At 37.9% G+C, this 26710-nt stretch overlaps 1 protein-coding gene across 2 annotated transcripts in view; it reads left to right on the forward strand.

The window, feature by feature from the left end:
• The first annotated feature begins 10878 nt into the window (after positions 1–10878).
• The window catches only part of CIT (citron rho-interacting serine/threonine kinase), a 73539-nt gene continuing 57707 nt past the window's right edge, over positions 10879–26710 (forward strand). For both annotated transcript variants that reach the window (XM_074920706.1, XM_074920707.1), the window contains exons 1-9: positions 10879–10974; positions 11738–11879; positions 13175–13350; positions 14658–14759; positions 14962–15104; positions 16040–16133; positions 17451–17654; positions 18873–19026; positions 26388–26568. In XM_074920706.1, the coding sequence (XP_074776807.1) occupies positions 10879–10974; positions 11738–11879; positions 13175–13350; positions 14658–14759; positions 14962–15104; positions 16040–16133; positions 17451–17654; positions 18873–19026; positions 26388–26568 (1292 nt within the window). The remainder of the gene's footprint in view (positions 10975–11737; positions 11880–13174; positions 13351–14657; positions 14760–14961; positions 15105–16039; positions 16134–17450; positions 17655–18872; positions 19027–26387; positions 26569–26710) is intronic.

Here is a 26710-nt window from a genome sequence, read left to right on the forward strand (position 1 = left end):
ATTGCTTCCCCAAATTTACATTTTAAGTGGAGAAATTTCAGCAAAGGCCAAAGCGGAGGGAAGCAACTACCTTCCAAAGCTTTATTGAATATCCTCCCAAAAGAGGCTGTATGGCTTGCCTGTGCCACACAGTCTGGGCCAGCGCTAGTAATCCTTGCTCCTCCCTGGGCCAGTTTTGTGCTATTCAGTGTCAGGATAGGTCAGATACATGCTGTGTCAGTTTTACCCCACTTTTTAACTCCAAAAGAGTAACCTATATACAAATAACTGAAATATTTATGCATTTGCCCTTCAAGTGTTTTTGTTTTTTTAGTGTTTCAGAAGTTACTCTGTGGGAAAAAGAAAATGCTTCCACATAAAATGATATGTCTGCAGAGCTCATGAAATATTGCCTTACTCTTTGGAGCATACCAACATCCCTCTCCTGTGCAGAAGCCTCCCTAGGAACTTGCTGTGGGCATGAACAGTAAGAGCAGGCTACTGTGATTTTTATGGCATCTGCACATGTGTCACCCTTGGTTGCTTCAGTTTTTCTCCTGATGACTTACTAGCTCAATAAGGTGTAACATAACTAACTTGAAGTGCTATAGCCATCAGAAATTGGAAAATCATTCAGCAGCACATTTGGTAGTTAGCCTAAGAGCCTACCCCCAGCTGATGGGGGAAAAGGCTTGTGGGTGAAGGAGGTTATTTATGGGAATCATTTGCTCCACTGCTGTAGAATTAGGTCTTAGAGTTGAAAAGAGAATCTGTAATAAAGGAATCTACATTTTGGAAAAGTGCCTCGCTCTGAGCTTTAAATAATGCTTTATTTAAAAAGCTGGAGTTTTATTTGTGTTTATAGGAATAAACTAGGGGTTCCCCTCTGCTAGCATGTGCTCTGGAAATGATCTTCCAGCCTTTTGTGTTTAGTATTTTAGCATGCTTCTATTTAACTTTAGTTTTCTGCTACCATTAATTGTATCTATTAGTTGTTGGTCTGTTAAAACCTTCCTATATCTCAGTTCTTTGGAGAATAAGAGTCGTTGGAAATAGTTGGAGAATGCTGTCTAGGCAAGTTATTGTGTTTATAAAACAGAAACATTATGTTCCTCTTTATTTACAATAATTGTAAATGGAAAATTTCTCTGAAATTACATATCCCTCTTTCAGACACCTGAAGACCCATTATCACCTCCATAATTTTTGTGTTGCTTTCTCTATGAGAGAAAATGTCCTTTATTGGCCTCTCTCAGAAATAGTCTCATCAATTGGGAACCGATTTAGAATTCTTTTAATTCAGCAGATCATTAGAATATATATGGCACTTCCAGGGAAAATCAAACCACGTGGGAACAATAAAGACTGGCAGTTATGTCTGTTCAACAGTAATAGTCCAGCATCTAGGGAAAAAATTATGATGTATTTTTCTTCTGAAGCCTATCAACCTTCAACTAAACTGGGTTTTGTATTTTTAGCCCATTAAAAAAATACCAATAGTTAGGATTTTTTTTTTTTTTTTTGGGGGGGGGTGGGGGGGCGGGGACGGGACGGGCAGAAGATGGCTGAAAAGACAGACAGCTGCAAGGACTTGCAGCAGATTCTGATGCTTTATTTTGTTTGACCTGAATTAACAAGCTTCCTCTGTTGAAATATCATAGTCTATGTTGGGAATTATGTCAGGAAGCACAATATGTGCAGTGTGGGTGAGTGAGCTTGCATAAACTGTCAATGAAGATCAATTATAGGAATTATTGAATTACACATTAGATAAGAAGCAGATGATTTCTTTTTGCATGCGAGTGCAGTGTTAACTATTTTTGTCTAAATTAAAATATAGCCATATAGGCAGTGAAAATCTGTCACTAAGCATCACAAGCTGCCCAGGCTTATTGATTATTTTTTTCTTTACAATTGAAGTCCTGCAGTCTTGTGGCTTTGGCATGAAGCACTGTGCAGATGAAGCAACAGAGCATCAGTCTACTAACAACGTACAATTTATATGCAGCTTGGGCAGAAATGGCCCCTTACAAAAGACTAGATAGGGATGAAAAGGAAAATGTTATTTCGCAGTTGCCATTTTCTGATGTGTTGGTACTCCCGATTCATGCTGTGGGAATTGTGTGTTCTGCTCGTACCACAGCTAGGCAGTTGATGACAGGGTGGTGAGACGGGCTTGTTTCTGCACCTCCGTCATTTATAAATACCTTGTATCAGCCTGTTTATTGGATCTTTTTGAATGTTGAGATGGCATTTTTGCCACAAGAGGCTATATATAAAGTGGGAAGACTGGTTCTAGAATAGCCATCCTTTAGCAGACTCTACACAGCTGTTGAACACCACTGCCAGCATTGCCTGTCTGTGCCCCTGGCTCACTTTGGTGCTGAAGAATACCAGCTTGACAAAACAGAAAAATAGAAGGATTTAAAGAGCCCTTTTCAAGAGAGAAATAGCTTTTCTTATTTACAAGAACTAGATACCAACTTTTGATAGGCATCAGAATGAAACCCTAGAGAATATAGGGAGGACAGAGGTGCAACAAACTACGCAGCCTGTGTGCAAATACTCTTTTATTCCAGCATCCTGTATTCTAAAATGTAAAATCTTTATCTGTTCATGGTGGATTGAGTTGGTGCAGAACCCAGCCTCCTCTGCTGCTTTTACTGCTGTCTTCTGGGGGATTTTAAGTGGTTGTTGGTGTGCTGCTTTGGAAAGGTTGTTAGCAAATAGCGATTGCATAGCATAGATTTTTTGGTGATTTTTTTGTAATTTTGAGGTTGGATACTGGGATTTTTCTGATAATTTTTGCTATGAAAAGCTGACTACTTTCTGATTCATGTTTAAAAGGTTTAAGAATTGTATTATGTATTATGTCCCAACAAGTCTGCGCCTCTCTTTTTGTTTCCAAGAAAGTAATTGCTATTAGCTGTTTTCATCTACTGGCACAGCTCATAAATGCTGCATCTGATCCATTTCAAAATTTCAGAGAATGAATGCACAAGTCATTGCTCTGAGGAAGACTGGATAGCTGAATGATAGGAAGAGCAAAAAGTAGAAAAGTAGTACTTATGTAAGTCATTCAATTCTAGAGGAATTTGAAACAAGTAGCATAAATCCACCTTTTATTCAAAAGCAATTTTTAGAACATTAGGTCCATCTGCAGTAATTCAAAAATATAGGAAAAAAAAGAAAAATAGCCTTAACACACCCCCCCCCCCCCCCGAAATGTTTATTACACAAAAACTCTTTTGCATGGAATCTCCATTCCTCTTTCAAGACTTGTATTTTAGTATCCAGCCTTTGGCTAAAAATGGCTAAATGCAATTCCTTGGCAGACCATGAACATTTCATAATTGCAACAACCTCCCACCGTGCTTTTTTTTCGTTTGTTTGAGGAAGAACATACTAATTTCATAGCCTTTTCCTTCCAGGTAGCAAGGGAAATTTAAAAGTGTCAGAAAACAATGTGACCCAGGCCAATTACCATCAGGAATGGTGAACAGCACTCCAAGAAGAGTGATTTGACCATGCAGGGACCTCCAGAGCAGTCAGAAATTGTCATTCAGTTCCTATATGAACATTAAGTTACTTCACTGTTTGTCAGTGTTATCTCTTAATCACTTATTCATCACATTCTTAACATGGAAAAGCTGTTTAAAAAATCAGAATCCCACAATAGTCACAGTAAAATATTTCTTGGCCTCCAAGCAAACAGTATAGAACTAATCCTAGAAGAATTAAATAAAGTAACGTGTAGGCTGTCATTGCTAAGTTCTTCAAGACAGGAATGAACACACCCACTCAGAGCAAGAACATCTAAAATCTGTAAAGTAACAAAATCGTGATTCCAAATGAAAAAATAGACGGGAAATCGTACCTACATTTCTTTTAGTCTTACCTGGAAGAGTCCTTCTACATTAAAGCTGTCATTGCTTCATCTGATGCTTTTATTTATACTCTGAACAAAGTGCTACTATTGTTCTTTTCTACCCTATTATTCATTGTTGCCACCATGCTTATAAGGCTGCAGTGCACAGATTTTTATTTACTGGAATTTTAAAAATAAATCTTCAAAAGAAAAAAGAATTTCTTGCAAGTTTAGTTATATGAAGAAGCCAAGTCTACCTCTGTATCTAAACTCGCCAGAGTTAGTAAAAAGTGTTTTTTTTTTAAAAAAGAGCTACATAATTTTAACAGACATATTTTGTTTCATCTACTTTTTTAATTTCAATGCTTCAGTCTGACAGTATTTGTTTTACTAAGCTGTACGTAAGAGGGAGTGGTTTTATCTTGCTTTCAAATAACAGATCTTGAAACTCTGTAGTATGTTGTAGCTACATCTGTCAGTCAACACTGGGCTGCAGGAAAGCACTTTATACCTCCCAATGTCTTTTACAGCAGGGGCGACCAGAGCAATTGCCTCAGCATGTGGATTTGATATGAGCAGGCTCTTCCCATCTGAACTGTAGTTTGCCACTGGCATTGAACTGACCTATTAAAAAAAACAAAAAACAAAAAACCAACCAACAAACTAACAAACATCCATTCAAAAAGGGGGATGTTTTTCACTTCAGTGGAAAACTGATTTAGTGACGCGTCTCTCCCCAGATGGCTGCTTGCCATTTTGCTACAGAGTGTAGTTTCAACATCAGTGTAACCTTATTTATTCCAGAAAACTCCAAACAATAACCTGTTCTCCCCAAAATGGCAAAGGTATAGTGAGATATGAGTATCTTTCAACGCCATCTAGCTAACTCCTAAATTAATTCACATTCTTACACCTTTCTGGAAGTCTGCCAAAGAGATATATGGGTATGCATGGGTCTGCTACTCATCAATATTGGATAGGGAGATGTCTGTCTGGCACATCTCTGTTTCTGGCTGATCTCAGGGACAGAGATCAACTAAGAGCGTACTACTTAAGAAAGAGTGATTCTCTTTGGGCACTTTCCCTTGATGATGGTCAGATTTCCAGTTTCCAAATATAGAGTGTGAACTGCATTGAGTCAGAAATTCTTTCACCACAAATGAGGATACACAATGTTCCACAGCCCACAGGAGGGTGGGGAATGCCAGGTTTCTAAATGGAATCCAACACATGGCAATGAAGCCCTGATGACCATCCTACAGGCAAGAAAATTATTGTTGTAAACTAAAGGGTGTCTATCCTGTGGATTTGTTGATTCAAGGCAAGTCCTCCTGTGAACATCTAGAATTCATATGTCCTAGGATCAGTATAAGATAAAATTCTGATGATGTTTTAACTGTGCTCTCAAAAGAATTTTGTATCCTCACTGTAAAGGTATCTCTTCATATCTTCTTTTGGAATCTAGGTAGAATATATTTGATATTGCCATCTTTTACATGATCACCGTATCTAAATTCCAGAGTAACTGAGTATTTTCTTATATGCAATTTCTAGATGATAAACTGCACCTGTCCCGTTCTAGGTTTTATCTTCTACAACAGAGTTCAACATTGCTTTCCTTTCCATATCAGTGAAAACATGCAAGTAGTTCTTTAGCTACATTTAAAACAAAATGTTTATTACAGCTGCTCAGATACTTTGTTGGTTTTGCTTTAATTAAGCCCCTGTCACTTGTTGCTCTGCAACACATAATTCCCATTAAGTCATGACAAATTTAGTTTTCAGCTGCTCCAGGAGATGTTAATGTGAACACATCAATATTCATGTGCCTTGACAGATCGTGAGGTTTAATAAATTGCTTTCTATAAAACAATTTTTGTGGAATCAGGGGTGTTCCTGTGATAGCACAAAGGAAGCCTGAACCTGAAATATATAAAAGATCATTTGCTTTTCACTGCATCTGAAAGTTAATTATTTCTCCAGAAAGAAGTATTTGTTTTAGGATAAATATAAAAAATAACGTGGAAGACAGTTTTTTAAAAAAAGCTTCACTTTCATGTGGTTAAATGCTCTGTTTGCACATAAAAAAGACTGTTAGTGACCCAACTCAGTTACCATTTCATTTTGGTCACACCAGAAATTTATCATGTTTTGGCTTATAGAGAAATCCAACATATGGCTGTATGTTAGGAGAGTTGGATAAGAAAACAGGTAGTCACTGAAAAGTGTGTACCGGAATGTGGGATCCTTAGAACTGAGATTAGGTCTGAAGAGCATCATATATTTCTGTTTGCATTTTTATAAATAAATAAAAAGATAGATGGTGGCTATGTATCTAATAGGAAGGCTACCATTTATATTTAAAACATTGTTTTAATGGATTTTACTTCTGTAAATATAAAGAAAATAAAAGCAATGTATAAACAAGCCCCCAGTGAACATTATCACCTCTATTCTACTACTACTGGCATATTGCTAATACAATCCAAAAAAGCCGTTAATATTAAGATCAGAACAACCTTGAAAAATGTTACCAGCTGTAGCTCTGCACCTAACTCCTAGTGGAAGTCTACAGAAGAAACACCTAACAGCCATTTAGGTCTTTTAAAGTTTCATTTCCGTTCTGCTTATCCTACGAGAATGGTTGCAGAGTGGTCTTTTCCAATAATTCTAAGGAGGAAATTAAATATGCTGTAGAAGGAAAGAGTAATTGTTTTCCTGGTGATTATTTCTCTTTGTCTTCACATCTTTCACTGAAAAGGAATTTACTTTCCTCTTCCATAACTGTTATTCCTGAAGATGTATTGTGTAACTATTTCTATCCCCTGTAGTATGCATGACTATTACATCTAAGTTAGATATTTTGTGATAGTTTGGGAAAAGAAAGAAAAGAAAGTGGAAAAATATGTGCCTAGGATCTAAGGATTATTTAGGTCCCATTAAGCAATGGTAGAGCTGCTATTAGCAAGGATTTGTGATAGTATTGAAGTCAGCCAAGTTTCACCCTTTATTTTGATACAGAAAGTGGTAGCCCAGTTATGATCAGGTTTAGGGCTAGGATAAAAATGGAAGAGCTTGGTTTATTACAAGATCTTTTAAATACTGGCGAGTTAGAGAAAGGGATAGAGCAGATAAGGGATGATTTTTTGTTTTCATATGCATATAGATTAGCTATGGTAAAGACCAGCCATAACATTCAACAAAAGAATCACTGAAGAACATGATTTATAACTGGGGTCCACATACTTTGGAAGCTTATGCTGCAAACTGCTCCCAGTCTGCATGAATAGATTAGCATTAAAATTGGGAAACAACAGAGCTGAAGAGATTTCCAAGGTAGGACAAAAAATAGGAGTTTTTTGGTCATGCTTAGCTCTTAAAATTGTGATAGCACAAGCCTTTTTCATTACCTTCTGGCCACATGTAAAGGTGGAAGTTAGCATTCTGGGAGCAGTCACGAGTGTCTTGCTGCTCCAGAGATGAAGACATTTAGGAGTGATGCTGCTGTAAATACAGAAGTTCACAGCCAGATGGTGTTAGGGGGGATTTGGCATCTCTCTGCCCATTAAAATCTGGCGATCTTAGCTTGGATGAAAATTTGTGTGCCAGGTTCTTGGCAAATAGTTGGCATACCTGCATGCCTGATCTTTTACTTTTACATTTAGTTAGTGTCTTAGACCCCGAGCAGCCTGAAGGGTGTTGCAGTGACAAGCAATCTTTGGAACACGGTCACCTTGGCGCATCATGCAACAGAGTGAGGGAGGAGAATTTTGGCCAAAGAAATAAAGGGAAACCCCTACTCTTATAACAGAAGAATGCCAAACAGATGGTAACCAATTCAATTCATGGTGAGATGGCAAAACATGTTGAGCACCATATTGGGAACTGTTTAGGGAAAATCACAGAGCTATTTATTCTGTTATGCTTTTGAATGACCTATTAATTTAATTGTAGGGAATAAGCCCCTGTTTTGTACAATTGCAGGTCTGCTGCTGATCCTTCGAGCGAGGTTATCCACAGGAGTAGCTGTCATGATCAAGAAGTGATATATAATTTGACCGTTATAAAGACAAAGAGCTAGTGTAATACGATTGCTCTTGATAAAAGTATCAAAAGTATGAAGGAATCACCACATTCACTCTGAAGACTTCAGATCACCAATTTAAAGAAAAATAAAATGTGTGTTCTTCTGAAAAGGTATTTATTGTCTTTTTACCTGAGACATCAGAAATGGGTATTATCACTGAAACTGCACAGCTTTTCTCTCTCTCATCTCCTCCCTCCATCTGCCACTTCAGATTCTTTTCTTAACGTTTGATAACAGTTCTGGTGCAGCTGTATTTTTATGCTACTGTTTCGTTTTGCTGGTAGACATTCTTGTCTATGTCTTTTACATGGCAACAAAGAAAAAACAGTAAGTGATCTACCACATGGATTCTAGCAAAGTATATATTTAAGGGTCTTCTTAAAGGGAGCTAACCTAATTTGAGCCCTCACCTAAATTATGAGGAAAACTATCTGTTCCAAACAATGCTTTTGACAGCTTTCTTGCTTGCAAGCACACAACAGTACGCAAACAAAAAAATCTTTATTTGGAAAACTAAATTACAGACATGAAAATCATAGCAACTAAACTCATACCATTGTTGAACCTGCTGGGCAGTTGAGAGGCCAGTTATCCAGTGGAGGGAGACTTGTTAGCCAAGCAGCTCACCTGGCTGGTTAAATTTGGGATATTGTGTGGGAGACCCAGAGCTAATGTTCATGTTGTAGAAGGGAAGCCTAATGTGGTTGAGATGAAGACTTTAACGACCCATCTCCCCATCCAGTTTGTGGATCAGTGTTCTACACCATCCTGCAGAGCAGATGGAAAGAGAATAAGCCACTCCTTGTTAGTTGAACAGTATGGAAATGAGCTGTCAGAAGGAGAACCCAGCTCATCTGCTTCCCCCATTTTCTAAATCTAAACCGTTGTACAGATACGGTAATTTCTCAGGTGGTATTGTAAACAGTGCAGATATTTAACAGTAATTTTTGCAGTTAAAAGAGAGGGGTCTAATGGCATTTGTGCAGGAGAAAGTAGGCTGGAGAAAGTCAGAAGTGCCTAAAGTTCTCCTCTTAGTTTGGATGGCAGACAATGAGACTGGTCCAAAATCTAGGACAGAGTACTGTTAGATGTGATAGGGTTCCAAATACCAAGGCAGAATGTGGTATTTTACTAAAATGCACTAGCGTGAAAATTGACCAGTTTATGAAAAGGAAGCTCTTTATTGCACTTCTTTTTAAGAGCTGATCTCTCCTGTGCAATGCAGCTGTGGATGAGACATAAACAATGACAGTGTCCTGAGTGGAATCCAAAAAGCAAATTTGCAGTGCAGGTGGTGGACAATAAATTAGATTTTAAAAACTCTTTTAGGTTTAATACCTTGAAATGAACCCAGATATGTAAGTTTCAGACAAGAATACACCAAAAATTTGTCATTGTTCCAGGGATGGACTGGAAGAGGTGGAAGGAAGCACAAATCTGTGAAATGACTGTATAAAGTCACAATGTAATAAATCCATCAGTGCATTACTTTATCAGCTCGATGCCAAGCCAGTATTAGCATAATTAAAATGATTGCTGGATAGCAAAACATGTTGCTTTATGTCACTGCACAGCAATGAATTTTTAAGGAACCCCATCACCTAGACTTCTGTTACCAGCTTAAATCCTGCCAAGACACTGTGTAACAATGAACTGTACTTTGATAGCGCCCTGTGTTCTGCATAACTGATGTCTGCAGATAGAATCAGTGCTTCTTGCTGATGTTCTCCACTGACATCACTGCACGGATCCATTGTTAAACAAGGTCGTGCTGCATTCCACTTAACATTTTGATGGATGGCACGTAGGCACTTTGGAGGGGATGCCGAGCTGGAACATTTTCACCAATGCTTCACCTGAAAGCTAATTACCCTATATATGAATAAAATGGCCGCACACATCACACGCACAAAAAAATCTGGCACATGAAGGTCAAATAAGCATTTTACAGAAGCAAATTTAAAGCTTCTGAAAACGTTTTTATTTCCCCTTTGGCTGTCCTACCTGGCAGTTAGCTGCTGCCAACTATGACGTCTAGTCTATGGTTGAACGAGCTCCAGTCAGAACTACTAAGAATGAGTCATTTTTGCCTTTTTACGATTTAGGGGAAAAATAAAAAAGGTAAAATACAGGACAAGTGGTGTTAAACTCTAGGGGTACAAACCCACGAGAGCAGAGCAGCGTCTCAGCGACAGCACACGGCTGTGTCCCCCAGCCGCGAGCTGGCAGAGCTCAGGCCCGCCGAAGGCCGCGGGGCCCTGCCTTGTCCCTTTACCGCTCCCGCCCACAGGCCGGGCGAGCGCGGCCCCGAGCGAGCGGCTGCCAGGCCCGGAGCGGAGCGGGCCAGGGGAAGCCCCACACCTCCCGGCGCCCCTGAGGGCGGGCCGGCCGCGCAGACGGCCAGCCGGACGGTTACAACCGTTGACCGCCGCCGCCCGCCGCGGGCAGTGACGCGCCGCTGACGGCCCCCGAGGCGGCGGCGGCTCGTGACGGGCGCGCTTCCGCCAGGGCGGCCTCGGGATTGGCTGGGGCGGGGCGCTTGGCGCGCGTCCCCGGAAGTGATGGCGGCCGGGACCCGCCCCTGGCTCCGTTCAAACCTGGATGGCGGTAAAGCGGGGCGCGGCTGGGGGGGCGCGGGCTCTCGCGTCGCGGGCAGCGGCTCCGCGGGTCGCTGACGCCGCCGTTTGGGGGGTGTGCGCCCGCAGGGTTTGTTTTCCTTTTGCAGCCTTTCCCTCTCCCCGCCTTGCCCAAAATCATGTTAGTTGCTGTGCCACTCCGCATGCGCTTAAAATTGCTAGTTTTAATAAATTTTGTCTCCGAGGAAATACAAATCTTGCTTAATTTATACTCCCCCCTTCCTCTTTATATATAAAATTAAATGCCTCTGCTTGAAAGTCCTTGTTTTCTTTTTCAGGTGATCTTTTATACAAGATAATCTGTAAAGATGTTGAAGTTTAAATGCGGTGCCCGAAATCCGGTAGAGGCAGGACCGATGGAGCCCATCACCAGCAGAATTTCTCGGCTAAATCTGCTCTTCCAGGTAAAGGGCATCTGTCCTGGCTTTAGCTGTTCTTGGTTTCACCTGTGTCCATACCCAGCGTATCACAATACAGCTTTGCATGTTTGTGTGGACACTCAAAGTGTGCCTGTGGGGTTCTTTGGAGAAAGGGGTAAAAGAAGGAGATACACACTTTGAACTTCAACAAGTTGTCTGGTTTGCACAACGTTCAGTGGATAGTAGCTGATCTTATGTTTATGTGCATCTGTTAATGTTTTAGCAGCCTGAGTAGATTTTCCAATGTAAAGATGGAATATTACTCTGTCCTGTAATCTGCAGTTTTTTCATGGCTGGTGTAGCTGAGGGTTTGTCATGCAGTAGGTTTACCTCACCAGCTGCTGTTTGATCATCTGAGGTTCAGCAGCTTTTCCTTCTAGTGCTAATATTGATACTGACTGCTTAAACCGTTTGTACTATGAAAAAACCACATGGTATAATGTTAAGAAAAAAGCCAGTCAGATCAGCGTCATCAATAGGATGTAGACAGTTTCAAGAAAGCTGTGCTTTGAACTTTAACCATCTTTTAAGGATTGCTTTATCTAAAAGTAAAATACCTGTAACAGCTATTACAGATAGATGTACTGAGTTGATATATTTACCTCACACTCCTGTATCATTTGTCTAATTTCTGAGGTAGTGATTTTAAAATGGATAATATATAATCTGCTCTATACATATGTTATTGATTTGAGGTTTTTCATTGTTGTCTGAGACTCCATCTGCTGTTGCTTCTTTTTTTTTCCAGGGGAAGCCACTCTTTGTGACTCAACAGCAGATGTCTCCTCTCTCCCGGGAAGGCATCCTTGATTCTTTATTCGTTCTTTTTGAAGAATGCAGAAACCCTGCTTTAATGAAAATTAAACATGTTGGGAACTTTGTCAAGAAATGTAAGTTTGTTTGATTTAATTTTTTAGTTTGTTTGTTTGTCTTCAGTTGCCATTTTAAAAGAAAATTTCTAAGAATCTGAAGGCTTAAATAATGCTTTAGTCACTTTAATTCATAAATGACTGTAACCCAGGACTTTGAGCATCTGACTTTTTGTGGGCAGACTCAACATTGCAAAGGTGATTTTGGCAGTTTTAGTAAGTAGGGCTTTGTTCAGGTCCAAAAAGGTCAAATGCAAGTGGCTTTTGAATTGCTGTGACTTGAATGTGCATCCTACTTAGTCTGTACTATATTTATAGTTGAGGAGGCACTTTCTTTAGAAGTCTCTGAGTACAGCTTACAGCAAAGCTCCAAGTATGCACTATAGAAGGATGTCAGAAGTTGAGAGCGGGACAGTGACTAGAGGTATGAGAAAAAAAATACAGAAAGGAATTTGGTAATCTTTGACTTTTTCAGCTTGAAGTAATCTTTTTGGATTCCATGTGTTATCTGAATTTTGCATGTGTACAATATAAATAGTAATTCTGTGCTTCAGAAATATGACTTCTGATGGAGTGAATGTTTTACTGATAATGTGCTCAGATTCTTTTTGGGTAAAAGAGAAAAAAAGGGTTCATCAATTTTTCTATTAAGTTACACTGGAAAGCCATTTGGTTAAAAGTAACTTATCGTGCCCTTTATAACAGTTCCATCCAACAGTTTCTAAATATTATTAGAGAAGAGTAATTTTCTGCTAGTCTGAATAATTTTTAGAACAATCTACTGTGAGCAGTTGATTATCACAGTGTATGCTGGTTGAAACTAGTCAATGGAAAACTTGAACTGAATGTCTGAAATAAATGTCTATGGTTATTTGTTAAACAATAGACTAGTGCCTCCCACAGGCAGAGGAGAAAACCCTGCCACTTGACTCGGTAGAATTGGCCGGGTGAAGCCCTCAAATTTAGAGAATACCCTTTGTGTTGGTAAAGGAGAGTTGGAAAGAAATTGGAAACAAAAGAGGCTATCAGCCTATGGTGTTATGAATGGGACAGAGTTATGGTTGCTATGGGAACTGTCTTAGCATTTCCTGATTCTTTTGTATGTACCATATTTCAGTCTTAACTATGCATTAATACAGTCTTTTTCTAGTTCTTAGGCATACTGGTTGGTTTTTTTTTAAGACGCATATTCTGGAATGATTTAACATTTCTTGGGAGTCTGGAACTAAATGGCTTTTTTGTGTTTTATTCCCTTTTTTGTGTTTATTATGAAACGCTACTTGGCTAATGTAAAAATAAGTGTTTTATTTTTATAGATGCAGAGACTATAGCTGAATTAAGGGAACTGCAACCCAGTGTGAAGGATTTTGAAGTAAAGAGTGTGGTTGGCTGTGGTCACTTTGCAGATGTAAAAGTAGTAAGAGAGAAAGTTACTGGTGATGTATATGCTATGAAGGTGATGAGCAAGGAGTCCTTGTTGGCACAGGAGCACGTATGTATATTTTTCTGTTATGACAGTAGAACAATAAATTGCAACTTGTTGAACATTTCCTTTTTGTCACTATTATTAGAATTAAGTTTAAAGTGTATCTTGGGAAGGATCATCTTACATTTCAGTGAAGTAATGCATTTGTAGTTTTTCTGTGTTTAAAAGCCATTGTCATAGACTATGAATCTATTGGGTGAGGTGCCATTCAAAACAAAAGATGGCTCTTGTCTTAAAGAGCTTGCCATCTAATTGTAAGACAAGAAAAAACAGATGAAAATACTGGATCAGTATCGATCAGCTTGATGATAGCTTGAATTTTCAGGCACTCCATTAAGTTTTTTATTTTAAAGAGCGACGTAGAATGTCAAGAGTGGGTGTGAAGGCAAACTGTGGTGACTGGATTTTTATGGAGAGCCTCTCACTAGCTTGAGAAATGTGTTACTTGAAAACTTAAAAAAGAGATAATGGAGGTTGTTATCATAGTTTGGTGAGAAACAGAAGTTAATCTTTCACTAACATGACAAGTAGGACAGAGATACTCCATGAAAGACCTCGTGAATTTATACAGCAATATCTGCATCACTTGGTCCCAGTATATGGTGCAGTTAGATTGCTGCTGAGATCCCTTAGCGTTGTTTGTGGCTATCAGAAATGAAGATAAACTAAAATTACCCTTGCTATGGAATAGGTTGACAAAAAAGCAAAGTATGATACTACCTTCAGCATGTTCAGCCTTCTTGAGTGTGGGTCAGTGGAAGTAGGGAATGTTGATCTAAATGAACTTGCAGTATCTGTTATATTAATTCCTGTTGTCTGGCTGCACATCTGAACAGTTAAATAGTTGTTAGAGGATGATTTCAAACAAGCCTTGTATTTTAATACCTCAAAATGAATTTATTGCTGAATTAGCTGTAAGACACTACCCTGTAATTGCTCTAGTTTCTTTTCTGTTTGTCTGAATCTTTTGAGATTAGTATTATTTTGTTAAGGCCAGTCTGAATGAAGTCAACCAAGACTGCACTCCAGACTGGTAGATGCTTCACCAATTTGAAAGGGAAGCTGGCCTTTGCTGCAGGGACTATTCAGTTGAAAGCAGCCTAGACCACAGAAGGTGTGAGGGGAACAAAGGAGTAGAATTCCTTTTTTTTTAAAGGTGGACATCACAAGGAAATAGCATTTAATATTTTCTGTGTAATTTTTTTGTGATTTGTGCCTTTGGCATAGACTCAAATCTTTCTGAAACTAGGAGATTCTAATGTATTCTAACTCATTTGCATCATGATATAACTGAACACTTCCTTTTTTTGTAGGTGTCATTTTTTGAGGAAGAACGCAGTATATTATCTCAGAGCAGCAGTCCATGGATTCCACAGTTACAATATGCATTTCAAGACAAGAAAAATCTCTACTTGGTAATGCCTGGTCTTTGCTTCTTTTCTCCTCTATTGAACACTATTGCCATTGTTCTGTTGAAGAACAGTGTGATGGTTGAAATGTGCTCATCTGTAAATTTTCCTGCATTATATGCCATATGTGTCCAGTGTAATATGGAGTAGCTGAATCAAATATCTTTTGTATATACGAACCATATGTTTTCCTTTAAAATTTACGTAGGTTATGGAGTATCAGCCTGGAGGGGACTTACTGTCACTCCTAAACCGATATGAGGACCAGCTAGATGAGAGTATGGTGCAGTTTTACCTTGCAGAGTTGGTGTTAGCCATTCACAGTGTCCATCAGATGGGTTATGTACACCGGTATGTAGAGACTGCTTTGCATTGCACATAATATTTGATCAGTATCATTCCAGAAAAAGTGTTCTGGAATGGCGCATTCTTGTTTTTTTTATATTTAGTCCTCTTTCAGGACAGTATTTCACATGCTGTATCAGAGAAGAAAATTAGAAAATTAATCAGACTCAAACTGGAATTTTAGCTGAAGGCATTAACTTTGATGTAAAGTTCAAACTAATATCAAGAAAGGATTGTTACATATATTTTCTGGAGGCTTAGTAAAAAGAAGCCTTAATGTTGCCCTACAAAAAATGAAAATATTTTCCAGAGATTGTTGCTTTTGGCACCAAGTAGTATGGGAAATTAGTGTAATTGTTAAAACTTGTTGTGTGCTGATTGGTGAACGGGGCGGGATGTTGGAGTAGTTAAATGAGTTTTCTAAAGATCATATCAGGGCTTGAAGGCTGTTACTATAAGCATTTCCAAATCATATTGGTGTGTAATAAATTTATTCCATTCTGAGGCTTTGGAAATGCTCTGAAATATTTTAAGTTCCAAGCAGCTATAGTGGCTGCACTTAAGCGCATAGGCTGTGGCTTTCTAATACAAGCTAGGTGCCTGGATTTGAAAGATGTACAGAACAAGTTGTGACGAAATTTGGGAAGAAAGCTACGTAATACTTCCACTGTAACTCAGTTACAATGTAGTCCAGGTGCGAAACCACCTTCTCTTTCCATCATCTGTCAATAATTATTAACTTTCCAAGAAATAAGGAGAACTTTCTTACTTTCATATTTGATTGGAAACAGAATGACAGTAGGAAATAAGAGTCCCACTTGTTACGGTTTTATGCAACTGAAGACATGATTGAGCGTCGCTGAGTAGGGGTATCTGTTCTCTAGATGTGACAGTGGGGAATGGTATGGAAATGGTACTGATTGCTTTCTTCTTGCTTACAGAGATATCAAACCAGAGAATGTTCTCATTGACCGAACAGGACACATTAAACTGGTGGACTTTGGGTCAGCTGCCAGAATGACAATAAACAAAATGGTAATAATGTGGATTTAAGCTTTGTCTATGACTTGTTTGGATAGTCCAGTCAAAAAGGGAAAAACTAACTTGTTATCTGTTCCTTGATTACAGCTTGTTATTCTGCCTTTCTTGTCCCATATTCACAATGATATGTTTCCATTTATGAATGGCTTTTCAAACATGAGCTCAAGTATCTTTTGCAGCTCTCAGAAGATAGGTATTTGCTTATTAAAATTTTAATACACAAGTAAGGTAAAGGCAAGTCTACTTTCTCATGGTGCTGCACTGCAAAACAAAATCATACTTCTAGGGATTCTTACAACTGTTCAGTGCTGTGTTAAAGAAGGACATGGACTTATAATTGTTTATAATTGGACTGAAAATTGTGTTGTTTGCAGCTAAGGTGGCATAGTTTTGAAGACTGGGAGCCCTTGATTGAAATGAGTCATATTCCAATGTTCTGGGCTTTACTCACCAGAAAGCACTATCTTCAAAGCTGTGAATTGGTTGAGTTTTTTTATGTTGCTTGTAAATTTAGGTAACTGCATACAATTTCAAGTGATAATTTGAAATTCAAATATATCTAAGTGAGAATATGAAGTTCTATACCAGATTCCTGCCTTGTTTTACAATTTTTATTTTTTATTGCATTTTCTTAGTATTGTGACTCTTGAAATTTTGTTTTCCCAGTCCTTCCCTTTTCACTGCTTCTCTGCATTGCATTTGTCTTTTAAATTTTTTCTTTGCATTATGTTTTCAGTCCTTTTCAAGTTTTTCTGTTAGTTGCCTGTTGTTTTGTTTCATTCTTTAAGCCACTCAGTGCAAAAACTATCGTAGTTTTGGCTCTTAATTATCTTTCTAAACACTCCAGAAATTCAAATACCAGTACTTAGCTGGTCATGAACACGAGGTAAAAAGGTAGGGATGACACAGAATGCAATAAGGGTAGGGAATACTTATGTCTAAATTTGACTATTTTTGAAATTTCATCTATGATGTCCCTATTAATACTAGTTGAAGCAGTAGTGCTAGAGTATGTATACTGCTTAAAACATCACTGTTTAGTAATCCTGTTGATACTGCTTTTCTACTTTAGCTGTTTGTACTTTCTAGTAACAGTTAGCTCCAATGATTTGACTCATTTTATATCAACTAGCTTGCTTTCTGTTTGTTTATCAGCAGTTTCCGTAACCTTGTACTTTTTTGCTTAACAGCCTTGCTTAAAATTCACTTGGAGGGCTGAAAATTGTGTATCATTTAAAAAAAAAAAAAAATCACCAAGATCACAAAGAACAGAAAGTGCTGTAATTTCACTTGGTGTATCTATGCTTCTAGGTCAATGCCAAGCTACCTGTTGGCACACCTGACTACATGGCACCAGAAATGCTAACGGGGTTGAATGGGGATGGCAAAGCTTCTTATGGTCCAGAATGTGACTGGTGGTCCCTAGGAGTCATTGCGTATGAAATGATTTATGGAAGATCTCCATTCACTGAAGGGACTTCAGCAAAAACTTTCAATAACATAATGAACTTCCAGGTAGAGAGAATTCCTTCCATGTTCTTGAGTAAAAAGGCTGTAACTAAAGTTCTGTGTCTTTTACAGCGTGAAAAGAAGCTGATGGATGTCTCTTACTTTGTCATGTTCATAAAATATTTAGAATATATGCTTTATATTGTATTTATATGTCTCTGTATTGTAGATATTAATTTTTTTTTGGTAAAAGGTGTCTAAAAATAACTGTCTGAAATAAAAAATTAGCTGTCCATCTTGAGCAACTATAATTGCAGCATTTTAAAAATAATTTAAAAGAGGGATTAAAAGGGTGAATTGTGGCTTGATAAAGTTTCTGAGTCTTACTAAGTGTTTCTGGATAGTAAAGGTAAGGGCTAGCTATGAAGAGCTACAGAAAGACTTGAGGATACTGAGTGTCTGCATGATGAAAACATCACATGAAATTTAGTGTAAATAAATTTAAACCAATGCATATGAAGGGAAAAGTATCCCAACTTTACCCAGTGGTGGGCTCAAGAACAGTATCTTGATGTTATAATCTATGCAAATGTTAGTTTAGTTCTTGGTAACAGTCCAAAAAGCAGCACATAGAATGGTAGGAGTTAGTAGGAAAGAAAAAGAAGAAAAAAAAAAAATAGTGTGTAGCTGGGAGGAAGTGAACGGAGAACGGTTGCTTATTATCTTGCCTAATATGGGAATCAGGTGAAAGTAGCCAGTAGTAACTACATTGCAAACATAAAAGGGTACTTCATATAGGACGTTTTCATGCTGGGGAGCTCTTTGCTCTAAATTTGCAGCTACACTCAAAGCTACACTTGAACACATTATGTGTTCAAGGAGTGACTAGAAAAAATCATAGAAGAAGAATCCATTGAGATCTGGCAAATACAAAGACATCATTCTGGTTCAGAAAATCCTAAGCCATAGATCCTTGGAACTTTGTGAGAATTTTCTGGGGAAGTGTCTTGTTTTACTCTTCCATTTGTGTAAGCCATTGGCCATTGTTCAGCATAAGATGATGATCTGGGACTACCACTTGTCTGATCAGGAATGGTTGTTCTTGTGTTCTTTACTGCAGTAAATGCATATAAAACCCTATCTGGAAAAAATGCACAGTGCTTTTATTTGTATGCTATAAATATTTATCCTTTGTGCCTGACATATCTCAGAATAACAAAACTTAATCTTACTGTTGTGGGACTGTTTTCTGACTGAACAGAACTCCTTTTCTTTCTAATGCAGAGATTTCTGAAGTTCCCAGAGGATGTGAAAGTTAGTAGTGAATTTCTTGACCTGATCCAGAGCCTGCTTTGTGGGCAGAAGGAAAGGCTGGGTTATGAGGGACTCTGCTGCCATCCATTTTTTTCTAAAATTGACTGGAATAATATCCGTAACTGTAAGTAGAATAATACTGTATTTATAAACAGTTCCTGGTTTTTTGGGTAACATGAAAATTCGTACAATGTCAGTATTTAGGTGTGTTTGATCTGAATAATTATTCATAGTGAAACAAGACTGTGTTCTGGAGCAGGTGTTTTTAACAAAACAATTAATTTTGTTTTTTGGATAGGATATGTTAACATCTCTCAGGTGAAAATTGTAAGATAAGGTCACATTTAATACAATTCTATATGAATTTCTGTTGCAATTGTCATATTACTGCAGGCACTAGACTGGAAAATCAAAATGGTCCTTTCCATGTCCTTCCTCAGATTAAAATGCATCATTCTTTCAGGCCTTTTACTACTCAATTTGCTTAGTTTTGGTTTAATCTCATTAGTTTTGGTTTCATCTCATTATTTTTGGTTGTATCTTTAGCTTTCTGTGTTTCACCACTTGTGACCCAACTTAAGGTTGTGTTGTTTTTTGTTTAGGATTTTTTAGCTCCTGTAGGTGATAAAATGTCCGTGGTCCTAAGGGCATTGGAGTTTTTCCTCAAAGTCAACGTGGCTAATATAGGACTAATTTTTTTGTCAAAAAACCTGTTAATTCCACTCGGAATAGAATAAAAACAGTGAGGCAGATACTTTTCTATGCAGAAAATTGTTTATAATACTGTGGAAACAATGGAATTTTAATATTCGGAAGTACTGAGGCACCAGCTCCGTGGGCAAAAGCAAATATTTCACAGATCATCCAGTGATCTATGTATGAGAGCCTGACTTGTGCTGGATAGTATTTTAAATTATTTTGACTGTAAGATTATCTGGGCAAGGAACATGTCTGCCTTATATTCTTTATCAAATATGCTGTAAGAGCAATGATTGTGCTCCATTTTCCATGATAAATTGCTAAGCCAGAGCTGCTACTTTTGATGACTATCTCAGCACTTCAGCTGTCAGCTCCACAGCATGTTTACTCACTTTTCTGTTCATTCATTAATTTTGAACTTGTGGAGCTGCCGTTCTGTTAAATTCTGTTTTTTCTGCCCTTTGAGAGCCATTGAGCCTTCAGTCTTTTTCATAATTTTAGCATACATTTCCCAGACTTCAGCTCACTATGCCTTTTTTCCCCAGAGCCCAGCCTAAGCCACTAGTTTCCATTTCTGAAATTTTTGTATGGGTTTAGTATCATACTATCTCAGATCTGGAAAAAAATGGCATTTGAACATATGTTCTGGTGTTTCCTTGGCAATTGTCTGTCCAGTATTCACACAAGTGCACAAGTTAATTGAGTGTTCTGCCATTTCATGTGACAGCAGTGATAGTGCTGGACAAGCCAGTAGGCAGCTGTGATGTTGTTACGATGTTGAAATAATCATTTGGGATTTCAAAAATCCCATTTCTGCAGCTGGTCAGTGGATTGCATCATTCCCTGTAATATCCGGACCTACCTACTGTGAAGATTCATGCAGTTTTGACCTTTGACTTCATTGTTATGTCTCATACTTTATAAAACCCCACTGTAACTAGCACAAAACACAGCAGTCTTCTTGCTTTTAGCAGCAGATTCAATGTATCACCTATTGCTTTGCTCTCTGCAGTGGTTCTCCATTTGCAGGTTTATTCAGAGCAGTGTCACTGTCATTCTATTCAAAACCCTTGTTGGGTTTGACCTGGACTATCTAAAAGTTAAAGGTTTCTTTCTTATCTTGACCTCTGCTGATAGTAGTGTTTAACTGGAGCAATGGCAGCCTGAGAAAATTAGGAAACAAGTGAGTGATGGAAGAGGTCACAGGATTTAGATTTAGATGAAAAAAAAATCTCACTGCCTCAAATTAATCTGGTCAAAGATTTTGGTGGTATGGAATGTTGGACTTGGTGATCTTAAAGGTCTTTAACAACTTGAGTGATTCCACGATTGTTAAATTCTGTGTTAGCACAGTCAGACTTTCCTCTAGTCTGTAAAAGCAGTGTTGTTATTTCTATTTCAGACTGAGAAAGGTAGGGAAAAAATGGGTACCCTTCCCTTTCAGGTATTTAAATTATCATGCTGGGAACTCCAGGATAACCATTCTTAACGCACCAATTTTGGTTAAGAATGTGTCTTTAAGGGTTTTTTTGGTGTTATATTTTGTTGTTATGGTAACTTATGAAACACTTGACTTTGCAGTAAACTCTTTCCCAGAGGTGTTTAGTTGCCTCTAAAAAAGCTCCCAACTTCCTTGGGTTCAAGTAGCATGCATCTGTAGAGCAGCTCTTCACTTACAGAAACTGAATCCAACCATTACATCTAAGGTCAGGTTTACCTGAATCTGTGTCAACAGGTAATTTTCCCCTTCCTTGCAGTATTTTACTGAAACCTATTTAGAGATTCTGCTTTGTGTATTTGTTGATTTCTGCTAATGAATTACTTCTGAAGCTTCTAATCCTCCCCTCCCCCCCAAACAAAACAAAACAAAACTTTCAAAAGATTTTGTTAATTTACTTGATAGAACTTTCTGAAAATATTTTTGAATTTGTCTACCTAGAATAAATATATTTCTATCCGTGTTTCAGCTAAATGATCAGGATTTTAAGTGGAAAGTTGACAACGGAACTACTTGAGTGCTTGATATGTATGTAAAATCAGAGGTAGAGAATGGGAGAATGATATACTTATCAGCAACAAGGTTCCATTCTATGTAATTTGGGTATTTTGTTGATCACCTTTGGTTATTTGAAATCCATAAATTACATCAGCTGTTTAATTTGGAACAAAAAATTTGCCTGCTGAAGGCTAGCTGAGAGATGATCAGAAGACTCACTGTTATCTAAGCAATATATATGTATAGCATAAAGAAACTTTTATTTTTAAAATTGTTTTATAACTACAGTCCAGGGAGGTCTTGAAAATGGAATGGCATATTTGGATTTGCATGAGGAAACTGAGAAGAAAAGAATGTCTTGTGCAAACAGAAGAACTTGAGTGTTGAAGACTGATTTTTAGGCTTCTGCTGTTAGGCAGGAACCCAAATCTCATTGTTTATAAGTCTGAGACTTCCTTATCCTTGTGAACCCAAAGTTGTCATTCAGTATGTTAACAGTTAAATGTGTTTCATTTAAATGCTTGCCTTCAGAAAAACGTGTTCACTTTTGTTTCTCTAAGTGGAGATCACTTTCATGTCAGCTAGAAGATCACTTTTATTAACAGAAATATGTGTTGGATTACTGTCTTGACAGAACAGTAAAGATGATATTGTATCAATTGGTTAGAACTAGTATAATGCCTTTTTTAAAGTTAAGTGGTCTTAGAGAAAACATCCTTAAATTACATAACTGGGACTTTTTATTTTCTGTTTCTTTTTTCCATAACACTTTACTCAAATAGGCCTCTTGAAGCCTGAGGAAGAGTAATGCCTAACCTACTTAAAAAGGCTTTGTAGATGCTTTTCCTCAGAAAGCATATATAGATCATCTTGTAGATCAGGAAAAGACACATTTTTACTCTTACGAAATGTTCAGTACTTCCTTTAAATTTCCAATTTCAGCTAAGTCTTTCACCGTCCCAGGGGAAATGCAGTATCTCTTTTCTGAATTTGCATGGAAATATTTTGAAAGGATGGAAAGACCCGATTAAGGCAATGTTCCTTGAACTAGTCATAAATACACACACTAATGCAGAGTTAAAAAAAACCCACTTCCCTCCATAAGAGACATTTTCTCTAATCTTAATGATAAACTGGTTAAAGTGCTGCAGTGTATGTGTGGTGGTTTTAATTTTTGATTTTTTTCTTTTTTTTTTAAACTTAGCAACTTACAACACCCCCTTTTCTTCTGAAAGTCATTCTTTGGAACAGATGGAAGAGGGTTACATCCTTCCACAAGTGGGGAGGTATCTAGGCAAGCAATTGGCTTTTTTAAAACATGCAGTTCTCTACAAGATACTTTAAATGGTAAACAGAACATGTACGTTCATTTGTAACATACAGGAGGCAGAAAGAGGTCTTTATACCCAACCAGTTTGTATGAGTAGAAGTGTCAGGTTTACTGTTGTTTTGAATAATAGTTTTGCCTCCCTTTTGGGTGAGCCTGAAAAAAGTGAAAATTTTTCACCTTGTCAGATGCAATGGCATGGTTTTAACATTTAGTTCTCGGAGGCTTATCTTGACCCTACTAAAGGATTCTTCTCTTTAAAGAAGCAACTGATAAGCACATCAATGTATTTGCGTTCACCAGTCTTCATCTTGTTTGGAAAATACTATATTTGTGTGACAGTGTTCTTATTTTAGGCAAGAAATAACTTCACTAGAGATTGTCACCACGTGACCCACACTGGAGAACAAAATTGCTTGTCTGTTTTAGCTTATTTTTACAAGACTACTGTTTATTCTGTAAATATTTTGGACATCAGACAAAGGACTCTTTAGTTTTAGGAATAAAAGACTATGAAGAAGTTACCAAATAATTAACAAAATCAGACAGAGTGGGTCTAGCTTTTTTTTTCTTAAACGTATTTCCTCTTACTCCTAAGTGAGTCTTCCTCCAGTGTCCTGAAACTTCTGAAGAAGTTCTTCTCATTTTCAGTCACTGTTGACAGTTCAGAACTACTTAACATCTAGAGGTGTTTTTGTTGAATGACTGTTCTTTCTAAGTTTTCCTTTTAGTTGCTACTATTTCTTGATACAAATATCGTAACAAGGTTATACTGCACAGTTGCAGAGCTTTTGGACTGTTAGTCATGGATTTTTAGTAAAGGCAAAATAGAGGACAAATTATTTTTCATTATTTTTTAATCTAGTGTTCACAATTTTTCTTCTTTGTTCACATCTTTTATTAAACATTAGAGGAAACTGTAGTCTAAAACATTGTGTTCTTTAAACTAGTTTCCCACCAGCCCTAAAGGTTTGCTCTGTCTTGCATTTGGTTTTATCTTTTTGCATCCAGTGTTCCTGCATTGAGTGCTTTTCATCTTTCTATGTGCATGCTGATCTTAGGCATATTTAAATTATATTTTCTTTTATGCATGTGGTTTGACTAGGAATTCTTATTTTTGATAAGAGGACTTTCTTTTTAATTACAAGGGCTTGAAGATGACTCTTAAGATCTTCTTAGCTAATTTCTGGTGAGAAGTAAGGCACTAGATCTATCTTTCAAAGATGAAGTTATCTGTCAAACTGAGGAGTATATAACAGGATTGTTACACCATTATAAAAAGGCAGCTATGTTGGTTTTTTGCTGCCTCTTTAAGAAAGATTCTAGACTTCCCCAGACGAAGTGAATAGTTTGCTGTTTTCTCTATTGCTTTACCTCAAAGGCAATGTTAAAAACCCCACAGCAACCCCTTCCTGTAAGAGGATATGCAAAGTTCTTTCAGCAGAGGTCCTAAACTAAAAAATATTAATCCCTGAACTTATCCTCCTCTGCTATGAATTAAATGTAACTTTGGATTTATTTGCATTAAAGATGATCTACTTACAAACTGGTTTCTTTTGCTTCTCTGTTTTTAATCATTAAGAACATATGAAAGAGTAGCTGGACATTATCCTGACATTAAGTGAATTTAAAAAAAATACAGATGCTAATCAAAAATCTGTGTTCCAAAATTATGTTTACAGTACATAAATGTCAGCATTATATTTGATCTAAATTTGTATTATAACCAATGAAATAGCAGAAATGAATAAATTTATTATACTGACAGAAAATTTAAATGTTCTGGAGCCAGTAAGTAAAACTGCTTACTGTAGAACCTATTTAATTTATATATTTTCCCCATTTATCTCATTCTAATGTACTTGGAACTAATGTACGTGAGCAGCATCCGATCTGCTTCGTGGAATTTCTTCTCACTTCCCTGCTTGGGAGCAGTGTCAGAATGGCTCCTTGGGGAGCTGCTAACAAAGCCTGCATGTGTAGTTGTGATTTGGCAGTTTATACAGACAGATTTTTTTTTTTTTTTTTGGCTATTAATGCTGGTCTGGTGGGTAGTTTAAGTGTACATTTGTCTAGAGAATGAAGAGTTAAAAAGCGGGCTGTGAAAGGCTTTGGCAACCTAGAGGGAGCTAGCAAGCTCCAGCCGTGACTCATTCTGCCTGTGTCAGTCAGATAAGCATCAGCATCTGTCACGAATGCAGGCAGGTAGGGTTAAACTCCGAGCATGCAGAGAGTGAGGAGCAGGGAGCCTGCACTGCAGGGGTTGTAATGTTTGTTCCTGGTTCTTCAATTCTCATCAGCCCTTCAGCTACAGGAGATCTATACTGGATCCATGGTAACGGTTTTAGCACACTACACTTCCATCAGCTTGTGACAATGGGCTGTGTTCTAGCTGCTGACTGAAGAGCTGTCTCCTTTATAGAGCAAAAAAGAGATTAGTAGATGTGCGGGGAGTGAGGACCTGAGTGATGAAATAAATAAATTAAAAAAGAAAACCTTACAAGACGTGATTTAATGAGGTAGGAATTGCACAGCAGGCTTTTGCATTCATTCTCTTCACACGTAGCCAAGCCAGCAGGTAGCTCGGGTGCTGCACATCATTGAGAAGAACTTAGTCTTTTGTTCAGTTGGTTCATTAAACTGAAGCAAACATGAGAAAATCAGCTGAAATTAAACAACTGCTTAACAAGTTAAGTAGTACCAATTTAGAAATTCTAGTAAGAAATACATTGTAATTCCTGCTATTTATACCTCTCTTCAGAACTGATTGTATCAGAGCCAGACTGCAGTGGTGTCCCGACAAGAGTTCCAGATCTTCAGCAAGCTCTTTTAGACAAATAAAATCTCACTGATATTTCTTCCCTTCCTAATGGCCAATTAGCTCCTAGTAGCTATAGTTTATTAGAATCTTCCAGGAGAAAGACCAGTTTGCTGTTGAAGTCTATGCTGGGAAGATTCTTGGTGCTACTAAAGGGTAGATAGATATGTCCCTTATCGGACTAGCAAAGGATCAGGCTACATTCTCATGTAGTGTCATTAACTGGATAGGTTGGAGACATTTTATTTTTCTAGATGAATAAGAATTGAATTACTTTTAGCTATATTACAGTAATGATTTTCTTAGCCTAGTGCTTTGATTTGATTCAATGCATATGTCTGAAAAAAACCCCTAATCTGAAAAAAAACCCCCAAAAATCCCAAATCCAACAATCTCAAATCCCCAACATAAAACCCAGTTTAATCTGTGTCGGAGACATTCTGCCTGCAGAGTGGTAGCCATGTTGGTAGCTTAAGGGTTAATCTCTTGTTGCTGTAATACGATTTGAGAGCAGCAGCTCAGTCTGCTTGTGTTAGCAAGATTAAAAGCAGGAGCTGCAGTGCCATTGCAAGCACTGAATGAGTGGGACTGTTGCAGAGTGAACTGTAGCTGAATTTTGTCTTTTCTTCTTGCTTTTTCTACCAGCTCCTCCCCCCTTCGTTCCTACTCTCAAGTCTGATGATGACACCTCAAATTTTGATGAACCAGAGAAGAATTCGCGGGTTTTATCCTCTACGCGCCAGCTGAACCCAGCAGGCTTCTCTGGTGAAGATTTGCCATTTGTGGGGTTTTCATTCATCAAGGCATTAGGGATCCTCAGACCAGAGTAAGTAGGAATTATTGCTTAAGTGGATAGGATCGCTGGAAAAATGCAAAGGTTTGTTACAGTGAGGATGGTGTGTGTGGGGAAAAGCTGTTTTAACTGGCCTGTACTCTGCTTTAGGGAAGCTGCCAGATTCTGTCTTTAT

This window comes from Athene noctua, chromosome 17 (genome assembly GCF_965140245.1).
Source record: "Athene noctua chromosome 17, bAthNoc1.hap1.1, whole genome shotgun sequence".
Lineage (NCBI taxonomy): Eukaryota > Metazoa > Chordata > Aves > Strigiformes > Strigidae > Athene > Athene noctua.